We start from the raw sequence: 22,651 nt of genomic DNA, 5'->3' as shown, positions 1-22,651 counted from the left end.
CACCTTTGCTTGGCTCTTGGGGGTAATGCACGAATCATGTTGCCCAAGGTACGGTTCATCCTCTCGCAGGAGCCGTTTCCCATCGGATGGTATGGGGTCGTGTGAGACTTCTGGACACCTGCCACATTCAATAGCTCGGCAATGAGCACACTCTCAAAATTAGCTCCTTGATCCGAGTGAAGGCGTTTCGGAAAGCCGTAGATGCAGAAGTAGTTATGCCAGAGTTGGTGTGCCACCGCCTTAGCAGACTGATTGGGGCATAGAAAGGCCTGAGCCATCTTAGTAAAGTGGTCTGTGACCACAAGCACATCCACTGATTTGTTCGCTGAATCCTCCGCAGACCAAAAATCTATGCAGACCAGTTCAAGGCTCTGATGTTCTGATATTCTCCAAAGGTGCTCTCGCCTCTGGCTCAGGCGACTTGCTAACAACACACCTTCTGCAGCACCGTACATACTCTGACACATGTTGGCCATACCAGGCCAGTAGAATCTATGCCTGGCCAGATAAAGTGTTCTTGTTGTCCCTGGTGACCGGCTTCATCATGGACGCCTTTCAGTACAGCGAGCCGCAAGGTTGGCGGAACAACATACAGATAAGTCTTTGTCTTTGAGACGGGATTCTTGGAGACTCGATACAGCACACCATCCCTCACAGTTAACTTGTCCCAAGCCCTTAGAAATCTCTTCGTATCAACCGGTTCACTTGCCCGCTCCCTCCTCGAGGGTCTCCGTCCCCTTTCCACATAGGAGATCACTCTGCACAGCACATCATCACGCCGCTGGTGTCCCACTAGGTCATCAGCGAGAAGGGTTCAGAGTCAGACTGGTTTGGCGTAAGCACAGTCTGAGAGCATTGGGGCAGAAGGAGAGCATGTGGCCACACCCTGGACTCATGTTCACTATGGGCCTGGAAGACAGCTCCCACCTCAGAAGATGTCAGCATTCCTGTCTGTGCAACAGCCGTGCACTGCGAAACAACAGGCTGGTCATTGCTTGAGGCCTTATCAGCTGAGTGAACAGTCCATCTGAAGGCCTCCTGAACCCCACCAGTGGCGACTGCCTCTGCTTCTGCCAGAAGTTCCTTATATGGAACTCTTATCAAACGGTGTGAGGCCCTGGGGTGCACGAAGGGCTCCCTGCTCAGCGCGTCAGCAACCACATTTTTAGGACCAGGAATGTACTTTATGTCAAACTGGAAAGGCGCTAGCTTTGCGATCCACCTCTGCTCACATGCATCCAGTCTTGGCTTAGAAAGTATGTAAGTGAGAGGGTTATTATCCGTCCATACGGTAAACTGATGACCCCTCAACCAGTGATGGAACTTGTCGCACACCGCCCACTTCAATGCAAAGAACTCCAGCCTATGCGCTGGGTACTTGGACTGTGCATGATTGAGTGTCTACTGCAAGGACTCTTGATGTAGAAGCTCCAGAAGACGCGACAACACGGCACCAAGGCCACTGCTGGAGGCATCAACAGAGAGCAAAAAGGGCTCCTCAAAATTAGGATGGGCCAGGAGCACTCGATCCAACAAGGCCTGCTTCAGCTCATTGAAAGCTGCCCTGCATTCATCCGTCCAGTCCTCCTCACACAGCTTTGTACGCACCAGCCGGTGCTTTCGCCGTGAACCACGAGGGCCTTTATCCCCAGATGTCAGCCGAAACAGAGGTTTTGCGATGGATGAGCAGTTCTCAATAAATTGTTGGTAGAACATTACCATCCCCAAAAATGAGCGGACCTTCTGTTGGGATGGGACACTCGAACCCTCTTCCATAAGGTCTGCCTCTGCAAGGGATGTAATGGATGCTATTTTGTCAGGGTCTGACTGTATCCCATCAGCATTTACAATGTGCCCCAGGAATTTCACAGACTGTCTCAGAAAATGGCACTTCTTTGGAGCCAACTTAAGGTTGTGAACCTGGAGTCTCTGGAACACCATATGCAAGCGCTCCAGTGCCAATTCTTCTGTCGGGGCAAAAACCAGAACATCGTCAAGATAACACAGCACACTGAGGAAGTTCTGATCCCCAAAAATGCCTAGCATCATCCTCATGAAGGTGGCCGGACTGTTGCACAGTCCTTGTGGCATACGATTATATTCGTACAACCCAAATGGAGACGTAAATGCCGTGTACTTACGGTCCTCCTCATGCACCTCCACATTATAATAACCCGAAGTCAAGTCCATTGTGGAGAACAATCCGTTCCCTCCCAAAGCAGCCAGTGCGTCAGCCGGATGTGGGAGTGGGTGAGCATCTTTGACAGTTCTAGCATTAAGCCAGCGAAAGTCGTTACAGATTCTCAACTCACCGGACTTCTTCCAAACTAAGACCAGGGGTGATGCAAACTCACTGCAAGACTTCCGAATTATTTCCCGTTCCTCCATGTCATTCAGAGCCTGTCTTAGTTTTTCATAATGAGTCGGTGGCACACGTCGGCATGGCAACCGGAATGGCTTGTCGTCCACAACTCGAATTCGATGTAGGCAGCCGTTAGCCTTGCCACAATCCAGCTTGTCTCTCGAGAAGATAGACTCAAACTGGGCTATAAGGCCAACCAGTTTTTCTTTGCCAGCCGGCGAAACTGCACATGAATCAATGTCGATATCAGACAGCCCCAGATTTTGCAGCACTGCATGTAGGGGGCTACAACCACTTGTCACCTCCTGTGAGGGTGAAACATCTGGCAAAGTGGAAACATCAGTGACTAGACTCTGCTCATCATGGCACCAAGCTGAGCCAGTAGACCGTTGCATGTTCTGTTGCAAGTAGGAGCCAGTGGGGCTGAAGTTCTCCACTGCTGCACAGGGGGACACGTCAGCCAACTTCATGTTCCGTTTCAGTGTTATCGGCTTGTCAAAGGGGTTCAGCACTTTCACAGGGAGCCACCCATCACTGTTTAGATGCGCTACAGTTCTCCCAACCATAACTGACCTCGGTCCAGACCTTGACCCGGTGGGCTCTACAACGACAGCACTGCCCACTTCCCCATTATTCATTAGCTGCAGCCTGCCCCAAACAAGGTGTTCTGTCAAGGGCTCTAATGTTACAGCTCTCTTTAGCTTGACAGTTCCGATCTTATCACCAACATGCCCTGGGGCCACCACTCCTGACATTGAACTCAGCAGATTTTTATTAAGCTGTTCTTCCGCACTCGAGCTGCCCTCTAATGCCCTCTCCTAGGCGATTCCGCTCATTAGGTTACTGCCCAAAATGAGGTCCTCACTCTGCCCTGCAATCACCAACATTGGCACAACAACTTTACAGCCATATATCTCCACTGTAATGTCACACACACCTGATGGAACTGTCCTCGAACCACCACAGCCAATCAGGACGACATCCGTGGGTTGCAAGGTGGGGGTCTGCAGCACTGCATGATGTAATAGTTGGGGCATCATATTGGTGCTGAGGGTGCAGGCCATAGAGCCACTGTCAAGCATGGCTTTAACAGACACTTTGCCACCCAGGGTCACATTTTCATAGAACAGCTCATCATGCTGTTTTAGTCTGTGTGTGTTCTGAAGAATGGGTCTCCGGCCTAGCTGGCGCTCCTCACAAACAGTGTGTAATACAGATTCTAAATCATCAAAATCATCCTCTTTGGGGGCGATTTCAGGCCTAACACTTGCCCCCTCCACATGTAGGCCATCTAGTTTCCCAGCTGCTGGGTGGCTGATTCAGGCCCCCTCACTCTGACAGACACGGCCCTGGGGCATTGAGCCCGTGTGTGGTCGCCAGCATGGCAGATGAAACATAGCTGATGGGCTCTACAGTGGTGATACGTAGAGTGTTCAGTGTCACCACAAATCACGCAAGGCACAATTTTGTGTGTTTGGTTCCGGGGAACCCTTACATCATCCTTAGCAGGCAGCTTTGCTTGTCGAGGCTGTCCCTCCAGGACTTTCTCTAACAGGGCTATCACATGATCAAGACGATCAGTAGGTGGTTTTGCATGAAGGTCGGTAAGTGATGCTGAGGTAGAGGTTGGTGATGGTGTAATACACTTACTGTTGCCTGTCGCCTGCTGCACATTAGGACTCACCTCCTGTTGCTGAAAACTCAAGGCACTGACTGCACTAAACTGAGGGGTGCACTTCCGGTCCTTGCCATGCTCCAGCAATTTCTCGTGCACATCAGCAACCGTCCACTGCTGCAGGGGCTTGCACTTGAAAATAAGAGACAGTTCTGAGTCTGGACAGTGGCGGATAAACATAGCAGTCAGCTCTTTTGTCAGATATGCAAAGGACTTATTTTGTCTCTTCAGACAGTCTTCAGTCACCTCCATGGCTCTGTTCAACCTGAGCCAGTAATCAAACGGTGTTTCACCTGAGTTGGGTAGTGTTGCATAAAAATCAGCTAAAGGCATGCTTGAACAGGCAGTGTCACTGAAGTGCTGCTTTAAGATCTCAAAAATGGGCTCTGGGCCCCTCTCAAGACACACCGATGGCTTACTACGTATGCCCACCTTGACTATTTCTCGTGCCCTCCCCAGCAGTTTACTTAGCACATCATCAGCTTGTTCAGCAACTGGTACCCCTCTTCTCTTAAAAAAAGTCATCATCATTTCCTCCCATTCCTGAACACTGCATGTATCACAGCCATCCCCTCTAAAACACACAGGTTCTTTAACATCAGACTTTACAATCACATTCAATAGTGAGGGTTCAGATAACACATTATTGGCAGACCCAACAACACTGTTTCCCACTCCAGAGCCCAACCGAGATTCAAGACAAGAGGCAATGCTTTCCCCAATAGAAAACCCAATTTGCGTTGCAATCTCTGCATAAAGGTTCTCTTCCTTGTGTGGATTTTGCAAATAGGATGGAATGGCTGAATGCGGAAGTGCAGAGGTTAAGAAAGGAGGAAGTGAGGGCAGCTATGAAGGTGTATGAAGAGTGAAAAGGTGGTTGGTTGGAGATGTGTAGGAGACAGGGCAGTGGACCTTTGACTGTTTAACAGTCACAGAGAGTGAGAAGATGCCTGAGGAATGGAGAGTTTTGAAGAACAAGGGTGGTGTGCACAGATGTAGTAACTACAGAGCTTTAATGCTGATGAGCCATACCATGAAGTACACTATGGGAAAGACTGGTTGAAGCCAGGTTAAGGAGAGAGGTGGTGAATGCCCCAGATCCCCTAGGCTCTGTCTTGAGGTATCCTGAGGTAGATGCTGAACCCTGAGTTGACCCCAGTGCCTGTGAGTGTGTGAACACGCGGGTAAAAGTGCTTAGGCACAGAAAAAGCTGGTGTATGAATGCAGACAGCAGGTGCTATGTAAGCGCCAGTCTATTAAGTACAGCATTAAATGTTATGTCAGACAAGTTGAATAAAGAGGTCTTTGGCCGGGTGTCTCGTGTGCTCATCGCAGACAGTTTTGAGCGTTATTAGCAGCTAAAAATGAAGTGACAGAGCTCACACCGATGTCAATATTTATACCCGTAACCGTAGTGAGATTTGTTTGTTATAGGACGTGTACAGTTTACTCTCTTATTGTGGCTTCGAGCTTAATCGGGTTTCTACTTTCTGAGTTTTTGTTTCTTCTTCTTGTCTGCAGGAAAATGGCACCTGGGCCTGAACTGTGAGAGCCGTGACGATCACTGCCACCACCCTAACAACCACGGCTTCAATTATTTCTTCGGTATCCCTCTGACTAACCTGAGGGACTGCCAGCCTGGACATGGCACCATTTTCCAGTTCCATAAATATTTGCCATACAGAACAATGGGCATCGTTTTGCTCACTACAGTTGTGCTGCACTACAGCGGGGTCATCGGCAGAAGGTCGATCCTGAGCTTGATGTTTCTGTTGCTTTTGGTCACTGGTTTGCTAGTAGCGTTCATCATGGTTGTCCCATACTTAAACTGTGTTCTCCTGAGGGACCACAGCATTGTGGAGCAGCCATATAAGTCTGAAAACATGACACAGAGGATGGTCCACGAGGCAGTGGACTTCATAGAGCGGTACGTGAAGCTTTCCTGATTCACCTGGATCTGAAAACTCTCTTGTTGCAATGTTTCATATTCATTGTTTGTTTCTGCAGAAATTCAAACAGGCCTTTCCTGCTCCTTTTCTCTTTCCTCCAAGTCCACACAGCCATCTTTGCTTCAGCAGCTTTCAGAGGAACGAGCCGCCACGGTATCTACGGGGACGCTGTGCAGGAGGTGGACTGGAGTGTGGGTAGGTCATTCTGTCTGTTTAAAGGAAAAGCTGCTTTTCTATGTCTGTCAGTTCTTTCAAATCCAGTAAAAAAAAGCCCAGAAGCTTCCGACCTCTCCTCTTTGCCCAGTTCAGTCAAATGACACTAAGAAAGAAAGAACCTTCAGGAATAATCGTTAAAGTGGGAACAGAAGATAAGTGTGTAGTCATAGCAATTACATCTTGTCACGATCTTATCATGTTAGGAGGGTAGGCTCTGTGAAACCCCCCCAGCTTCACCTGCTGCTGCAGAGGAGAGAAGAACCAGTAAGTGAGGCGAGATGGAAGATGTGAGGAGATCCACTTAAAACCTTGTGGATGGAGAACTGATCTCACTGTGCTTTGTAGTGTTTATCATGACCTGACCTTAGTATACTCCATGTCAGGGAGAAGCCCTAATCAGACAAATCGCTATGAGTCTCACGTGGCGACAGTGGGAAGAAAAACACCTTTTTAAAAGAAAACCTCCAGCAGAGCCAGGCTCAGGAAGCTCAACCATCTGAGCCGACTAGATTGGGGTAAGGATTACTAAAAATTAAATGCAATACTGGTGTATAGAGGAGTATAAATATGAGTGAAGAACTGCATCATCATCAACAACTATTACAGCATAACTACTGCATTGACAGGGACTCGAAAGAGAGAGCAGATTTCTCCTGTTTTGGCTTCCCTTCATTGGCTTCCTGTTAAATCCAGAATTCAAAATCCTGCTCCTCACATACAAGGTCTTAAATAATCAGGCCCCATCTTATCTTAATGACCTTGTAGTACCATATCACCCTATTAGAGCACTTCGGTCTCGCTCTGCAGGCCTACTTGTTGTTCCTAGAGTATTTAAAAGTAGAATGGGAGGCAGAGCCTTCAGTTTTCAGGCCCCTCTTCTGTGGAACCAGCTTCCAGTTTGGATTCAGGAGACAGTCACTATCTCTACTTTTAAGATTAGGCTTCAAACTTTCCTTTTTGCTAAAGCATATAGTTAGGGCTGGACCAGGTGACCCTGAATCCTCCCTTAGTGATGCTGCAACAGGTGTAGGCTGCCGGGGATTCCCATGATGCTCTGGGAGTTTCTTCTTCACTCACTATGTGTTAATAGGTCTCTCTGTCATTACAATTATAATAGTCATTACTTCTCCGTCAGCACTCTCAAAGCCAACAGTTTTTCTCTATATTAGGGTCTAAAAATAAAGCCCCTTGAAGTGACAGTTGTTTTGATTTGGCGATGTATAAATAAAGTTGAACTGAACTGTTTTTGGCGACTGAAAAAAGTTAATGTCCAGTAGTAATGATGGACATGATCAATACAATCCCTGTGTCAAGGCTGATGGGCACGCTGGACTCAGGAGATCAAAGTTCAGTGTGTTTGTTTACAGTGAAAGTATATTTGCACAAAGACACAATGCAAATAGTGGAATAGTGGTCCAGGGGTCCGGGGGGAAGAGAACCCACGTAAAACCGTCCACCTCAGGGTTCGACCCACCACACACCAAGGAGGGGAATCCAGGGAAATGTACAGAAGAAACACACTTAGTGTTCGAGGATGTCGGAGGCACCACAAACACAGAAGGTTTAACTCATTGTGTTGTTGAACGGTCCAGTGAAGAGTGGCCTTGATGAGATGAGGACACAAACACATGTGCACAGATAGAGGAGAGAGGCACAGAAAGAAAGCAGAGCAGCCAGCGAGCACTGATGCCTACTTTGACCAATCTAATATAGAAGATGTATTTTTCCTCCTTCTTTAAGCTGCTCCGTTTAGGGGTCACCACAGTTCATCTGCATCCATCCCGCTTGACATCATTGACGACAAACACGAACCTCCTCTGAGGTCTTCCTCTTTTCCTCCTGCCCGGCAGCTTTAACACATGTGTTGTTTTACAGTTTCTCTTTCTCGTTCTGTTATTCATACTCAAACGGAAAAATGTTTCCAAATAATTACAGACTGGAGTTTGCACTGTGTGTATTCTCAGGTCAGCTCATGGAGACGCTGGACAGACTCAGCTTGAGAGGAAAAACTCTTGTTTACTTGACTTCAGATCAAGGGGCTCATCTGGAGGAAATCTCTGCCAGAGGCGATGTCCACGGGGGATCGAACGGAATATATAAAGGTACACCGAGAAGAAAAACGGAAAACTGTTCTTGGTTGTAATGCTTAAAGCTGAAGACCTTTCTGCCTGTATACATCAGCAGGATTTTAACCATTTAGTTAATAGTTATAATACATTTTATTTGTGGGTGCCTTTGAAAAAAGCAAAGGTCACGTTACAAAGCATAAAAATAAATAGCGAAAGGATAGAAAACAATTAGAGTCAGTGCTTGAAGAGAGTAAGCCAGTTTGGAATAAGGGAAGATATTCCTGATATCAAGAGGAAGTTCATTCCAGAGCCGGAGAACAGATGAGCTCTGCTCTGTGGTGAGACGGCCAGAGGGAACAACAAGGTGAGCGATGAACAAAGACCTAAGAAAGGAGGAGCACAGGTAGGGAGGGACCAGGTTGAAGCAATATTTAGCAAGTGACTATAATCTACGGGCAGCCAGTGAAGCTGTTGAAGAACAGGCTCTCTGGAGGGCATGTAAAGCTGGGCAAACGCCGTGCTGATGCTTCTAACCCCTGGATTGACTCGCAGGGGTTAGAAGTTGGTAGGTCACGATGCAGGTCTCACACTATACAGCCCGATGCTCTGATGTGACCTGAGTGCTCACACTGTGCGTCCGTAACATGAAGCTTATAACAGAAAATCTCTCGCTCTCCGTCTTTCACTCACACAGACACACACACACCATCAACTTTGCTAAATTGCTAATAAAAAGCATTGATCAGCTGTGATTGAGCAGCAGTGTAGATCCAACTATTTTCACGGTTGTTGTGGTCGTGATAATTTTGTGAGGCCACATCGAAAAGGCTCGGAGGAGCCAGAGTTCTACAAGTTGTGCCTCCATCGCTTGTGTCCAGATCACAGGGTGCACCGCTGCTCCGTCTTTTCACTTCCATCTCTGTGTTTGTGCGTGCGCAGTGTGAGAGGCTGCGGTGACGCCCTCACGACGGCCGACAGGATTTCAAACAGGTTGGATTTTCTTACAACCAAACGACTGATGATCGGGAGCTGGTCGTGAGGTGATTAATCAATCAATCAAGGCCGGTTACTGATCTAATGAGGGGGCAGCCACATTGTGAATGTGGAGTTTCTGGACTTGACAACCAGGGTGGTGCAGATGGCTAAATGTGTTGAAGAGTTAACTTTGCTGAGTGTGTTTATGTCATTTCACTGCTACAATATTTTACATTTTCTTCCCGGTGACAGCTAAAGAAGTAGATTATGTAAACAGAATATAATAGAGTAGTGTTTCGAGTCTTACTGAGCACTAAAGGTGCTTTACAATATATTACAATACGTACCAGTTATAAGCATTTACATTTAAAAGACTGGCTGTGTTAGAAAATGACCTGCAAGCAAACAGAGAAACAAAGAAATATTTAAGTGGTTTAAATTGAGTTGCTTTTAGAGTCAGTGCACTGGAATAAACTGCAAGCACGCAGGACTCAGATCATTGCCTCTGAGCTTCGTTCGGTTTCCTTCAGGAAAATTCACAAGTAATTATGAGACAATGAAGCTCTGCTGTTGGATGCGCCGAAAGCTCCATATCAAAAAATGTTAGCAATATTATTCTTCATTTGATTCACATTCACTAGTTTGCAGTGAGCAGACCCGTGTCAGGGATTCTGTTGGGACTCAGCAGGTTTGATTCAAAGAGCAGCTTTTTGTAAGGCAGCCACTCGCTGCCCTTTCATCTCTGCAGGAGGCGAGTCTTAAGAAGCCAGTTGTGCCTTTAGTTACTAACCCAGCACTGTTTTCACACTGCACATGCTGAGGTAATGCTTAATGTATAGTACTGCATTAAGCTATGCCAGCATAGCGCTCAACAGGAATGCAGTTACACAGACCACTACAACTGTAATACATTTGATTGGTATGTGCTGTAAACACAATATATTGATTTCCACTGGGATTTCAACTTAATGAAGGAAAACGTAATAGCCTGGAGTGTAAGTCTAGCTCATGTTGGTAAAATAGGTGGTTCTGTGCCGTTATGCTCTCTTGTGTTTCAAATGTTGTTTAAGATTTATAAGCTCCAAGTTCAACATGATCAGCTCATTTGTAATCGTGATGCAGAGCACCGCAGACACACCGGCAGAGCAAATGTAGACAATGACAGTACCACCTGTGCAGACGGCTCAGTGGGGATTTGGTGCAGTGCTATCATTTAGGCTTAATTGGTAGCCGGATGAGAATTATTTCCCTGACTTCTTGTTCTTTTTTTTTTCTTTTACCGAGCAGCAGGGAAGTCCACGAATTGGGAGGGAGGAATCAGGGTCCCTGGAATTTTACGTTGGCCTGGGAAAATCCCTGGTGGCAGACAGATAGATGAGCCCACCAGCAACATGGACCTGTTTCCTACTGTGGTGCAGCTGAGTGGAGCTTCAGTCCCAGAGGACAGGTGAGGCTGCACAGCGGTGAGACTGTGCTCCTTCCTTATGTCAGCCTGAAATCTAGGTCACATTTAAAGAAAGGAGAGGCCGTGAGAGCGATTCACAGTGAGGGGAATCCTGGATGTGAGCAGAGGGAACATGTTTTCTAATGAAGAGTGGGGTGTTAAGGTAATCCAGAGGCTTTTTGCAGCCACCATTGTAATTCATGTTCACTTTCTTTCTGCAGGGAAATAGATGGTCATGACCTCATGGATTTGCTACAGGGGAGAGCTGGACGTTCCAAGCATGAATTTCTCTTTCACTACTGTAATGCCAACTTGAACGCTGTCAGATGGCATCCCCAAAACAGTAAGTGTGCAACAGAGAAAGATGAAGCCGTATTGATAACCTCTACCGTTTGTTGACAAGTGCAAACACACTTTGCACCAGGTCAGGCAGCATTTTTAACCTAACCTGCAGGGTCAGGTTCAGTCTGTCCAAGTGACACAGCATGTCGACCAAAAAGACCAGATCCATAATCCACTTGAGGTCCGAGAGCTCGAGATAGTCCTCCTCTACCATTAACAGTTTCATGGGCGACCGTGGCTCAGGGGGTTGGGAAGTGTATCTGTAACCGGAAGGTCGCTGGTTCGATCCCCGGGCTCTCTGTCCTGGTCGTTGTGTCCTTGGGCAAGACACTTTACCCTACTGGTGTTGGCCAGAGGGGCCATTGGCGCGATATGGCAGCCTCGCTTCTGTCAGTCTGTCCCAGGGCAGCTGTGGCTACACCTGTAGCTGCCTCCACCAGTGTGTGAATGAATAGTGGAGTTGTAAAGCGCTTTGGGTGCCTTGAAAAGCGCTATATAAATCCAATCCATTATTAATATTATTATTATGGCATCCAAAAGCTCAAAGAAGCGAGAGAGTGCCTGGGTTTATCACAGCCACCTCACAGTGCAGTGCAGCAGCAGGTCACCTGGAAGCCTCGGGTCCAGCTCAGCGATGAGATTCTTGAATTGCATGTGTGTGGATGCAGTTGATGATTTCCATCATAGGCTTCATGATGTTGTCTAAATTCAGTGATTTAGACGCGAGTTGCTCCCTGTGGATGATGCAGTGGAACCAAACGTGAAACATGGGGAGGGCACAGAAACAGAAACTCCAAGCTTTGTTTGCAATAATCAAGTATAAATCAAACACAAAACACAGGGTCACACCCATCATGACACTCGCACCTACTGGGAAACCTTGTGGTATTTCCATCTCATGCACATTTGCATTTGATGAAAATACAGTGTTAAACTCAAACGAAGCGAACACGCAGATTGAAAAAAACCACAAACTTCAATATAAGAGCTGCATGAAACCAGGCAAAGAGCTGCATGCGGCTCAGGAGCCGCGGGTTGGCCACTTCTGAAATGGATTAATAAACTACTAAAATGTAACATACCAAACTAAAGGACAAAGATCACTTTGTACCAGACAGATACAAACTCTGGTATTTGAGGCCATATTCCTGGTGCTATTTGAAGTCAACATACAAAGATGAAAGAGAAGAGAACAATCATCCAAAGCAGACTTAAATATTTGTAACAGTCCCCTGGCCTGAATATCAGCTGAAGAGATCTGCAGGAGTGGCAGCTTAATATAATTAACTGCCACCAAAAGTGTTTACAGGCTGCAGCGTGAATGACTTGGTGTCCACACTTTCACAGATTCCACAGTTACTTATGTAGTTTTTCCAAGTTAATGAACTCCATTCTGTATTTTATTAACAGCAATGGTCTCATTTGAAAACCTGAGCATGCTGCTGCATTTCTATTTATGGTCACTTTTAAAGACAGCAGTTTGGCCAAAGTGCCCGACCACTGCTGATCTGTATCACACTGAAACATATACTATATTACTACACATTATAGAGTTTATGGATAATAAGTATACCATGGCTCCATACTCGTGTTTGGAGTTAAAATTTAAAAAGCAAAAGCATGAAACCAGCAGGTGATGTGAGCCGTCACATGGACCAAATGATACAAGTGCATGGATGAAAACAACTTCAGACGTTTCCTGCAGATTTCTCACACTCAGCTCAGGCTGAGGCCGTCCGAGCTTCTAGAAGGCTAATAAGCCTTCTGCAGGAAATGTTTGACCAGAGCTTTCAACAAATGAGGAAACTGACCAACTACAATCCCAGGTGTATTGTAGCAACTGCTCATTTAGCTGAACTAGATCCAGGGGCAGCACCGTGGTGCAGTTGTTAGTAGTGCTGTGCGATATGACAAAAATATCAGACATTTATCGTCCTGACAACGATATAAATCACAAAAATGTAACATTTTCTGTAAATTCTGTGAATCTCGGGCAGCTCGACTTGCGTTTAGGGTTTCCAGCTGCGCGTCATGTAGCTGGAGTCGAGTGTTTTAACCGATGCATGAAACGATACATTTTTAGACATAAGTTGTAACGGCGCCGTTTTCTCTCAAAGTTTGAGTCTAAGCTTTATTTTTTAGCACCTGACGGCTCTTTTTTTGCTTCACATCCGTAAACTCTCTGCATGCTCTTTCACGTGATTCAGTTTATTTTGAAAACACTCAAAAGGACCTTGAGCTTTATTGTGAAAGGTTTATGTGGAAAACAAACAAGCGGACAGCGGAGCCACGATGAAAAACAATGAAAAATATTGCTGTAAACAGTTTATTTTGCGACACCACGAAACAAACGACAGCGTAAAATGAAACGATAGATGCTTTTATATCGTCATCGATATATATGGTTATATCGAACAGCTAGTTGTTAGCACTGTGTGCAGAGTGTGAGGTTAACTGATTATTCTAAATTGTGAATAGGTGTGATTGTGAGTGTGAACGGCTGTCTGCCTGTAAGTGTTAGCTCTGCGACCGAGTGGCGGCCTGTGCAGGGTGTAATTTTGTAATGTACCATATCAGGTCATGAAAAAAGGCAAATGGAAAATGTGTTTCTCTTTAATATTATTTGACAAAACATACATTACACACTTTACAAAAGGTTGATTCTGTTCATCAACCTTTTGATAACATGTGGCTGCTGCAGAGATCCAGTAGGCTGGTCATCTACAGTTAGGTCCATAACTTGTTGGACATCATTTTTTTGTAGTTCCCTTTCAGTCGATTCACTCGGTACAACACATAAGTATGGGATATCACGCCCTCGCGTGTCCTGGCTGAAGAAACCTTTATTCACGCCTTTACGGCAGATGACGTGTGATGACACGCGCACGGCCCCGCCCGCACATATAGCCGCTGTCATCACAGTCATCCCTCAGTTCTTACGCTCTTCACCTCGCTGAGAACACCTCTGCTGAGTTGGGCTAGCTAGCTGCTGCTAGTTAGCTCCGTTGTCTGCCAACTTGAACTTAGCTTAACTGCCCCTGTTGGTGTTAGCCTCCACCGCCCAGCTGGTGCGTAGGCTGCCCGCGGAGCGCTATTTTCAAGTTTTTCTTGTGCAGCGTTTCGCTTTGCGTTTTGGAATGGACTCCAAACCGAAGCGAGCAAAGCAGAAATCTTCTGTTCGCCCCTGTCCTCAGGGATGCGGTTTCTCTTTGCACGACAGCGACCAGCACGATGCCTGCCCTGTCTGCCTGGGGATCGTCCACGCTAGGAGAGCGTTGACGGAGCCCGAAGCTTGTGCGTTTTGTCGCCAGCTCCGGCGCTCGACCCTGGAAAGACGGGTGACGTTTGTGGAAAGAGTGCTGGGACGCTCGGCTGTCGCACGGCATGACCCTCTTCTTTCCGAGTCTGGAGCCCCGGCTTCGTCCGAGTCCGAAGACGAGGATTTTCCGGTCGATGTCCCCGCGATTAGCTGGGCTGACCACATGGAATACGTTGACGGGTTAGCCGATGACGGGCCGGAACCATGCAGGGGCGCTGACGGGCTTCAGCCTGGGTTGAAGCCCGCCAGCGCTCCCCAGGAAGACGATGACGTGCTGGACATCGGCCTGGACATCCATGGTTTGTCGGAGGATGAGCAGGAGAGCTCATTGTCGGCCCAATGTGCCGCCGCTGCTGCGCCGGTCGGCCACGATGACACCTCTCTTTTCTCCCTGTTTCGCCGTGCTGCTGAGAAGCTGCAGGTGGACTGGCCCTCTCCTCCACCAGCTCGGAAGCCGTCGCGGTTCGCGGGGTTTTTCCTCCCACCGGAGCCCGCAACGGCCAAAAACTGCCTTCCCATGTTCCCAGACTTTCTCTGCGAGCTAACAGCGTCATGGGACAAACCTCTGTCTACCCGCGTCACTGTGCCCGGCTATGGACAGTACATGGAATTGGACGGCGCCGAGGGAGCTGGCTTAGCTAACCCACCCCCTATGGAGCCGTCTCTGGCTGCTTATCTGGCCCCGTCCCATAACCATGGTGTCGGTGGCCCCGCAACTCTGCCGTCCAAGCACTGCAGATTCTCGGCCTCGCAGCTGGAGAAGATTTATCGGGCTCAGGCCGGCACTGCTCGCGCCATGAGCTCCGTCACCATGCTCCAGACGTACCAGGCTATGTGCCTGGCGGAGCTTGGATCGCTGGTTCCTGATGACAGCCCGCTGTCACCTCTTCTTAACGAGGTCAGAGTCACCACGGATTACATCCTCCGTGCGTCTCGCTGTGCAGCGCTCTCCCTGGGCAGAGGGATGGCTTCGACAGTAGTGGCTCAGAGGCACCTGTGGCTGACCCTCTCCGACGTCCCGGATAGGGACAGAGCTGTGTATCTGGACGCACCAGTGTCTGCGGCTGGGTTATTCGGACATTCACTTGAAGCCATTCAGGCTAGATTCGATCTGAGGAAGAAGCAGACGGAAGCTCTGCGCGACATCATCCCCAGACGCCAGCCCCAGCCCAAGCCCACAGCTAGCTCTCACAGGCCCGCCGCTCCTCTGACGGCTGGCAAGAGACCGGCGCCCACTGCTGGAGTGGGTGTGCCGCCGGCGAGAGCACGTCCTCCGGCCCGAGCTCCACGCCAGTCGGCCTGGGGCAAAGGCCCACCCTCGGGCCCCCGACGGGACCCGACGCCCAGGAGGAAGAAGCCTCAGCCCTCCTAGCCGTGGTTTCGAGTGGAGAAGGGGTCCAGCAGCAGGGAGACGCTGTTTTTACCCCTCTGTTGCCGCACAAGAGGTGCCGCTTAAGTTCTGTTCAGGTTGTCAGCCCCAGAAGGCGCTGCACTTTCCTATCGCTGTCTCCCAAGCACAAAACCCCTGCACACACATTGCCTCAGGTAACTCCCGGTTCAGGTGTGTTAAATGTTCAAGCGACCACATCGAGTGTTCCCGCTGTTTTTCGTTGTTGTGCCCCAGAAAAGGTGCATCCAACAAAATGTATGAATGTACATGTTTCCATGTTACAATCAATAAAGAGTGTTGTTTATTCTCAAACAATCACAAATGCTCAACCTGCAGGCGAAATGAGCCAGGTCAGGCAGGGGATGCAGTCCCCTGCAGACACACTGGGGGGCGACGGCGCCCCGCCGTCGGTGCTGCAGGTCAGCCGGCTGGCTGCTCACTTCCCTCAGTGGCGCGCTTGCGCCCCCTCTCCGTGGGTGCTGCAAACCGTTGCCATGGGTTACCGGTTGCAGTTCCGGGTCAAGCCGCCTCGTTTCCAAAGAGTTGTAAACACGATTGTCAACTCCGAGGCAGCCATGATACTCAGAGAGGAAATACGGGCGCTATTGCAGAAAAGAGCAATACGAGTGGTCCCCGCTTCGGAGACGGACAAAGGTTGGTACAGCCGTTATTTTGTCGTTCCGAAAAAAGGGGGAGGGCTTCGTCCCATCCTCGACCTGCGAGTCTTGAACACGTATCTGCGAACGTACAGGTTCAAGATGCTAACACTCAGACAGCTCTTGAGTGCAGTCGGCCCGGGAGATTGGTTTGCGACAATCGATCTGACAGATGCTTATTTCATGTCGCTATACACCCGAAACACAGGCAGTTTCTGAGGTTTGCATTCGAGGGCGTAGCCTACGAATACCTAGTGCTGCCGTTCGGGCTGTCGCTCGCTCCCCGCACCTTTACGAAATGTGCCGAGGCAGCGCTAGCGCCCCTCAGGGAGAGGGGCATCCGCATCTTGGCCTACCTAGACGACTGGGCTCTCGTAGCTCGCTCCGGAGAACAGGCGGAGACACAGCTGTCGCTGGTTCTGTCACACATTCAGACACTGGGGTTCTCTGTGAACTTTCAAAAGAGCTCGCTAATCCCGGGTCAACAGATCACTTTTCTCGGTCTGGAAATATGCTCTCTTTCCAGCCGCGCACGTTTGTCGGAGCACAGAGTGGCCGCGTTTCATCGCTGCCTCGCTCAATTTCAGCTGGGACGCAGACTGCGTTTCCAGACGATATTGCGCTTGTTGGGCATGATGGCATCTATGATCGCCGTAGTGCCACTTGGGCTGTTGAAAATGAGGGCGTTTCAACGCTGGACTCTCTCTCACCGCTTGTGTGCTTCGCGTCACCTCCAGAGGAGGCTGCCGGTAACCGCGTCTTGCATGCTAGCTCTCCGTCCTTGGAGGGAGCCCGGGCTACTGCATCAGGGCTCTCGGATTGGAAGGGTGTTGTTTCGCAAGGTGGTGTCCACGGATGCTTCCCTAAGTGGGTGGGGAGCGCTGTGCGAGGGTGCGTCAGTGAGAGGGATCTGGTCCGCGGCTCAGCGCCAGCTGCACATCAACCACTTAGAGCTGTTAGCAGTGTTCTTAGCTCTAAAGCATTTCCGTCCAGTCCTGCAGGGCCAGCATGTCTTAGTCAGGACGGACAATTCAACAGTGGTGTCTTACATAAACAGGCAGGGAGGAACACGCTCTCTTCCCCTGTTGCAGCTGTCTCGCTCTCTGCTGTTATGGTGCAGTGTTCATTTTCTGACTCTAAGAGCCACCCATGTCCCGGGCCACCTGAACCTGGGGCCGGACCTTCTCTCCAGGGGGGGTCCTCTGGTGAGAGAATGGAGGTTACACCCTTCGATAGTGGCTCGGATTTGGGATCTATTTGGCGAGGCGCAAATAGATCTTTTTGCTTCCAGGGTAAATACTCACTGCCCCCTGTACTTCTCCATAATCGACCACGATGCACCCTTGGGCTTGGACGCGCTAGCGCACCAATGGCCAGACGTGCTCTTGTATGCATTTCCCCCAGTGGAAATGATATCTCCGGTTCTGGAGAGGGTGCGTCGGCATTCCCTCTCTCTGATCCTGGTGGCCCCTTGGTGGCCCGCGAGGTCGTGGTATGCGGAAATAATCAGCCTGCTTGCAGCAAGTCCTTGGCAGCTTCCTCTCCGCAGGGATCTCCTCTCTCAGGCGGGAGGGGAAGTGTTTCATCCGCGCCCGGATCTGTGGCGCCTTCATGCTTACCTGCTGAGAGGTTAAACTTGGTTGCTAAGGGTTTGCCACTTAGTGTGATAGCGACAATTCAGAGCGCCAGAGCCTCGTCTACTAGAGGCTTGTACGCTTACAAATGGCGAGCCTTCGAGCGATGGTGCCAGGACCGCCACACTCTCCCATTTCAGTGCTCTATTGTGGATGTTTTGACATTCCTGCAGGAGCTGCTGGATAAAGGCCTTTCGTTTTCGACAATCAAGGTTTATTTAGCGGCTATATCTGCTTGTCATATCGGTTTTGACGGGGTGACACCAGGTGCACATCCCCTCGCCGTGCGTTTTCTGAAAGGGGTTCGCCGGCTGAGGCCCGTGCTTAAGTCCAGTGTCCCTGCTTGGGACTTGTCTTTGGTGTTGGAGGCCCTTTGTGGCCCACCGTTTGAACCCGTTGAGTCTGTGGATATGAAATTTCTTTCGTATAAGACCGCATTACTTCTCGCTTTGGCCTCAGCGAAGCGAGTGGGTGACCTTCATGCGCTGTCTGTGCATCCTGCCTGCACACAGTTTTCTCCTGATGGCCGCAAGGTCGTATTGCGTCCGAATGCTGCCTATTTTCCCAAGATCATGCCTGCATCTTATAGTTCAATGGAGTTTGAGTTGCTGAGCTTTTGCTCCCCTCCTTTTGAATCTGAGGAGCAGGGGAGGGTGCATTCTCTTTGTCCGGTGCGTGCGCTACGCACCTACATTGAGCGCACTCGGGATGTGCGTTTATGTGACCAGCTGTTTGTCTGCTTCGCTAATCCAAATAGAGGTAGAGCTCTGTCCAAACAGAGGCTGTCCCACTGGATTGTAGAAGCTATCTCGCTGGCATACGGCACCAGAGGTTTTGCGTTGCCCCACGGGGTGGGAGCTCATTCCACCAGGGGGATGGCGACCTCGTGGGCTCTTTTTAGAGGGGTGCCTGTGGCTGATATTTGTGCAGCGGCTAGTTGGGCGTCGCCGCACACTTTTGTGCGGTTTTATCGGCTGGACGTTACGGCCCCTTCGGTGGCTCAGGCTGTCCTTTCTGCTGGGTCTACCACTCACTAAGGATGTGGTGGTCCCGTTCCGGTTCGGTGGCTGCTCGGCGGGGCGTGTATATATGTCCCATACTTATGTGTTGTACCGAGTGAATCGACTGAAGGGGAACGATTAGTTATGTCTATAACTTGAATACACAGACTCAGTCTGTGGATTTATCAGGAAATGCGTGGAAGATGTCGTCCCATCCAGAACAGTTAAATCCTTCCCAAATCAAAAACCCTGGATTAACGGAGATGTTCGCGCGGCACTGGCGGCACGGAACACCGCCTTTGCCTCCGCGAACACATCGGACTACAAACACGCACATTACCAACTCCGGAAGACGATCAAAGCAGCCAAACGTGAGTACAGGGACAGGGTGGAGCAACAGTTTGACAACCCTCGGAGTATGTGGCAGGGACTAAACACGATCACAGACTTTAGAGGGAAAACCAGCACACCGCAGACCACGGCCTCTCTGTGTGAGGATCTTTTTTTTTTTTTTTTTTTTTTTTTTTTTTTTTTTTTTAAATGACATCAGAAACAGCAGTATGCGACATTACGTGATGGCAGAGCTTCAGTTCATCCTTTGTCATTTTTTTTTTTTTTTTTTCCCTTTTTTCTTTTTAAGAAATAGGACAGGGGGAATGAATGAGAGAAAGAGGGGGAGAGAAAGAAAGAAAACCAAAGGGGAGAAGAGACGGTGAGAAGGGGGGAGAAAAAAAAAAAAAAAAAAACAACAACTCCTGGGTCACCTGTATGGAGAAAAAAAACAAAAAAAAACAAACAAACAAAAAAAACAAACAGAGGAGACAGCAAACAACAAAGAGCAACATAATAATAGAGAAAACAAAGCACCATCACAATAAACTAGCTAGTCATAGATATCAATAGTTACTGAATAATAAACGATATTGTGCAGCACGCAAGATAGACAGCGCACAGTGTGCTTTGAGGCAGCAGCCAAGAAAGCTTTAGTCCGCGTCTGTGAATACCCATGTTACACCTGTGTGCATACCTGTGTGGATCAGCATGCTTGCATTCCAAAGGTTTCTCCATGTAATGATCTGCTAGGGAGTGTGGGGGGGCCACAGCCCCGTCCTCCAGGGTGTGAAGCGGGTATGGAGGAGATCAAAACTCCAGACATCCAGAGGTCCCCAGAACACAAGAGACCACGGAAGACCAACAGAGGGGCAGCCGCGCCACTGTTCCAGTAAGAGCTGAGGAGAGTCCCAGATGAGGGCTCGCCCAGCAGCCGCGGAGCAGAAGCCAGGGGGAGTTGCAGTGACGCGCCCGTGAGCTCCGCCGGCCCCCAGCTGTGCCTGAGTGACCGAGCCCCAGGCCGAGAGGCCGGGGGCACCCCACCTCCAAAGGGGGCCCGAGCGAGCCCCAGGCCCCAGGCCCCGACAAGCGGCCGCCAAGGAGTGAGCCGGTGTGTACCCGGACGCCCACCCCCAGACACAAAGAACCACCAGCACACCGACACCTGAGGGAGTCCGCCACCGGCAGGGGAAGTGGTGGTGGGTAGAGATAGGCCTCCAAACCTTGGAGGGCCTGAGGTGTCCCCAGAGAGGTGGCGTCTGATACCCAACCTGACATATAGACACAGACATACAGGCACACACAGACACAAACATCCATTCCCACCCTCATGCTCTCATGTGCACTCACTCCACACTCAACCAACATGGAGATAGACATAAAGAGACGCTGTACACACAATCACACTCCCCAAGCGTACTCTACAAACCGGGTCTAGGTACCCTTGCCCCTGGAGGGGGGAATTGCACCCAGACCCAGGTGGTGTTACCCTTTTCCCTGCGGTGGGGAGAGGCAGACCACCCCGACTCCGCAGCAGCAGGGAGGCCCCACACCCCAGACCGCAGCCGGACGGCCAACTCCTCCTACTAGCCCTCCCGCTCCAGCAGGCCGCAGAGAATGGGGGTGGGAGAAGACTCCAAACCTCCCTCCACCCGCTCATTGTAGTGTTGATGCATATGTGATCTAAGGTGCAATTAAAACCCAGGAGGGCATGGAGCTACCTGCCAAGGAGCAGCAGGTAAGCGCATAGTCCCTCCTGCTAGCCCTCAATGACTAAGTGTATTTAAAATTGAGAGGTGGGCAAGGACGTCAGGGGTGAGGTATACACCCTGATGGTAATTTGGACTCCGTGATTGTGCCCACCCCCAAGATCCTATATGTATGTGTAATGAGAGTGTGAATAATGTGAATGTCTAAGTTGTGGGATAAAATTGAGGCAGAGGCAGCCAGAAGGGGACAGAGGGGGGGGTAGCCTCCTCTGCACCCTGGTGACATACCCCTACTCCAAGGCCCTGCATGTGTGGGTGGTTGTGAAGGAGCGGGAAGAGGGAGGCAGCTGGAGATGGGGAGGGAAGGAAGGGAGGGGCAGGTAACCCCTCCCTGGGGCCAGCTCCCCCGCTGACCCCAGTAGGCACTCCCACCCTTCGCGACCCGCCAGGGAAAGGGGGCCCAGGCCCATCAGACCGGGGCCCAGTGCAGTAGCGCCCCCCGGCTCCACAGAGCCCTGGACAGTCCACCCAACCCCACCACAGAGAAAACTGCACCCACCCCACCATCCACTCATCTTCCAGACTACATAAGACGGTAAACGCCCAGGCTGAGATCTTCCTCCACCTCTCCTGTATCTCCCCCTCCTGCAGAGAGTTCCTGAAGAGAAGAAAGCTCCTGCAAGATGTGACCATCCCCCCCACCAGTTGAAGAGCCCCCCAGGCGGCTCGACGCACCGGCGGCACCCTGCTCCAGGGCCGGGCCCCCATGCACCCACCTGCCCACAACCCCGGCAACACACAAACCAGGACCCAAGCCCCCGAGGCCCGGCCCGGGCCCCAGCCCAGAGACGGAGCGCCCCCAGAACCTCACGCCCATCCCGGACCCACCCAGGGGCAGCCAGGTTGCCAGGTCAGTAACCCACGTCCGTCAGCACAGACCCTCCCCTAGCCCCGCTGCACGCAGCCGCGAGGAAACAGTCACCTGAGAGCCAACAGAGCCCCCAACCGGACTGACCGCTACCCCGGGTTGAGCCCCCAAGGAAGATGCCTCCGGGGAACCCCCCGACGCCCTAAGCCTGTCCCTACCCCCTCACCAATCACAACAGTGAAGGCGGGACCAAACTATGACCCCCCACCCCCACTAGGTGATGGAGCTGATAAAAGGGCCCAGAGCAATTGATCTATGGTGGTGGCAGAGGCTGTGATCAAGACTAATGTAATCTAATAGATAATTTCTATATTGGTTAGAATTAAGATTATTTTTATTTTTCCAGTTCATGAGGACTGTTTTCTTGGCTATGCATAGGGCAGTGAAGATCATATGGGCTATATTCTTTTCTGAAGTGACATTATCTAAGCTGCCCAACAAACACACTAAGGGGGAAGTTGGAATGTTACATTTCAGACACTTTGATAAGTCTTCACATATCTCGCGCCAAAACTTTTGCACTGGTGGACAGAACCAAAGAGCGTGGATGTAATTGTCTGGTGTATTGCCTTGACAGTGTGAGCAGTTGTTGGAAGATGTAAAGCCCATCTTGAACATCCGATGACCTGTATAGTGCACTCTATGTAGTATT

General features: G+C 50.0%; 1 protein-coding gene across 1 annotated transcript in view; it reads left to right on the top strand.

Moving 5' to 3' along the window:
• Window positions 1–22,651, top strand: part of sts (steroid sulfatase (microsomal), isozyme S) — a gene marked incomplete at its 5' end in the record, with an annotated part of 65,059 nt that overhangs the window by 25,395 nt on the left and 17,013 nt on the right. Inside the window, 5 exon segments of the mRNA XM_042228989.1 lie at window positions 5,559–5,964; window positions 6,045–6,181; window positions 8,167–8,304; window positions 10,534–10,693; window positions 10,912–11,033. Coding sequence (XP_042084923.1) covers window positions 5,559–5,964; window positions 6,045–6,181; window positions 8,167–8,304; window positions 10,534–10,693; window positions 10,912–11,033 — 963 coding nt within the window.

The sequence above is a fragment of the Haplochromis burtoni genome, unplaced genomic scaffold (genome assembly GCF_018398535.1).
Source record: "Haplochromis burtoni strain Fernald_Lab_line unplaced genomic scaffold, NCSU_Asbu1 Contig_373, whole genome shotgun sequence".
NCBI classification, from domain to species: domain Eukaryota; kingdom Metazoa; phylum Chordata; class Actinopteri; order Cichliformes; family Cichlidae; genus Haplochromis; species Haplochromis burtoni.
The sequence above is the reverse complement of the archived record's forward strand: the minus strand, read 5'-3'. Positions and strand labels throughout refer to the sequence as shown.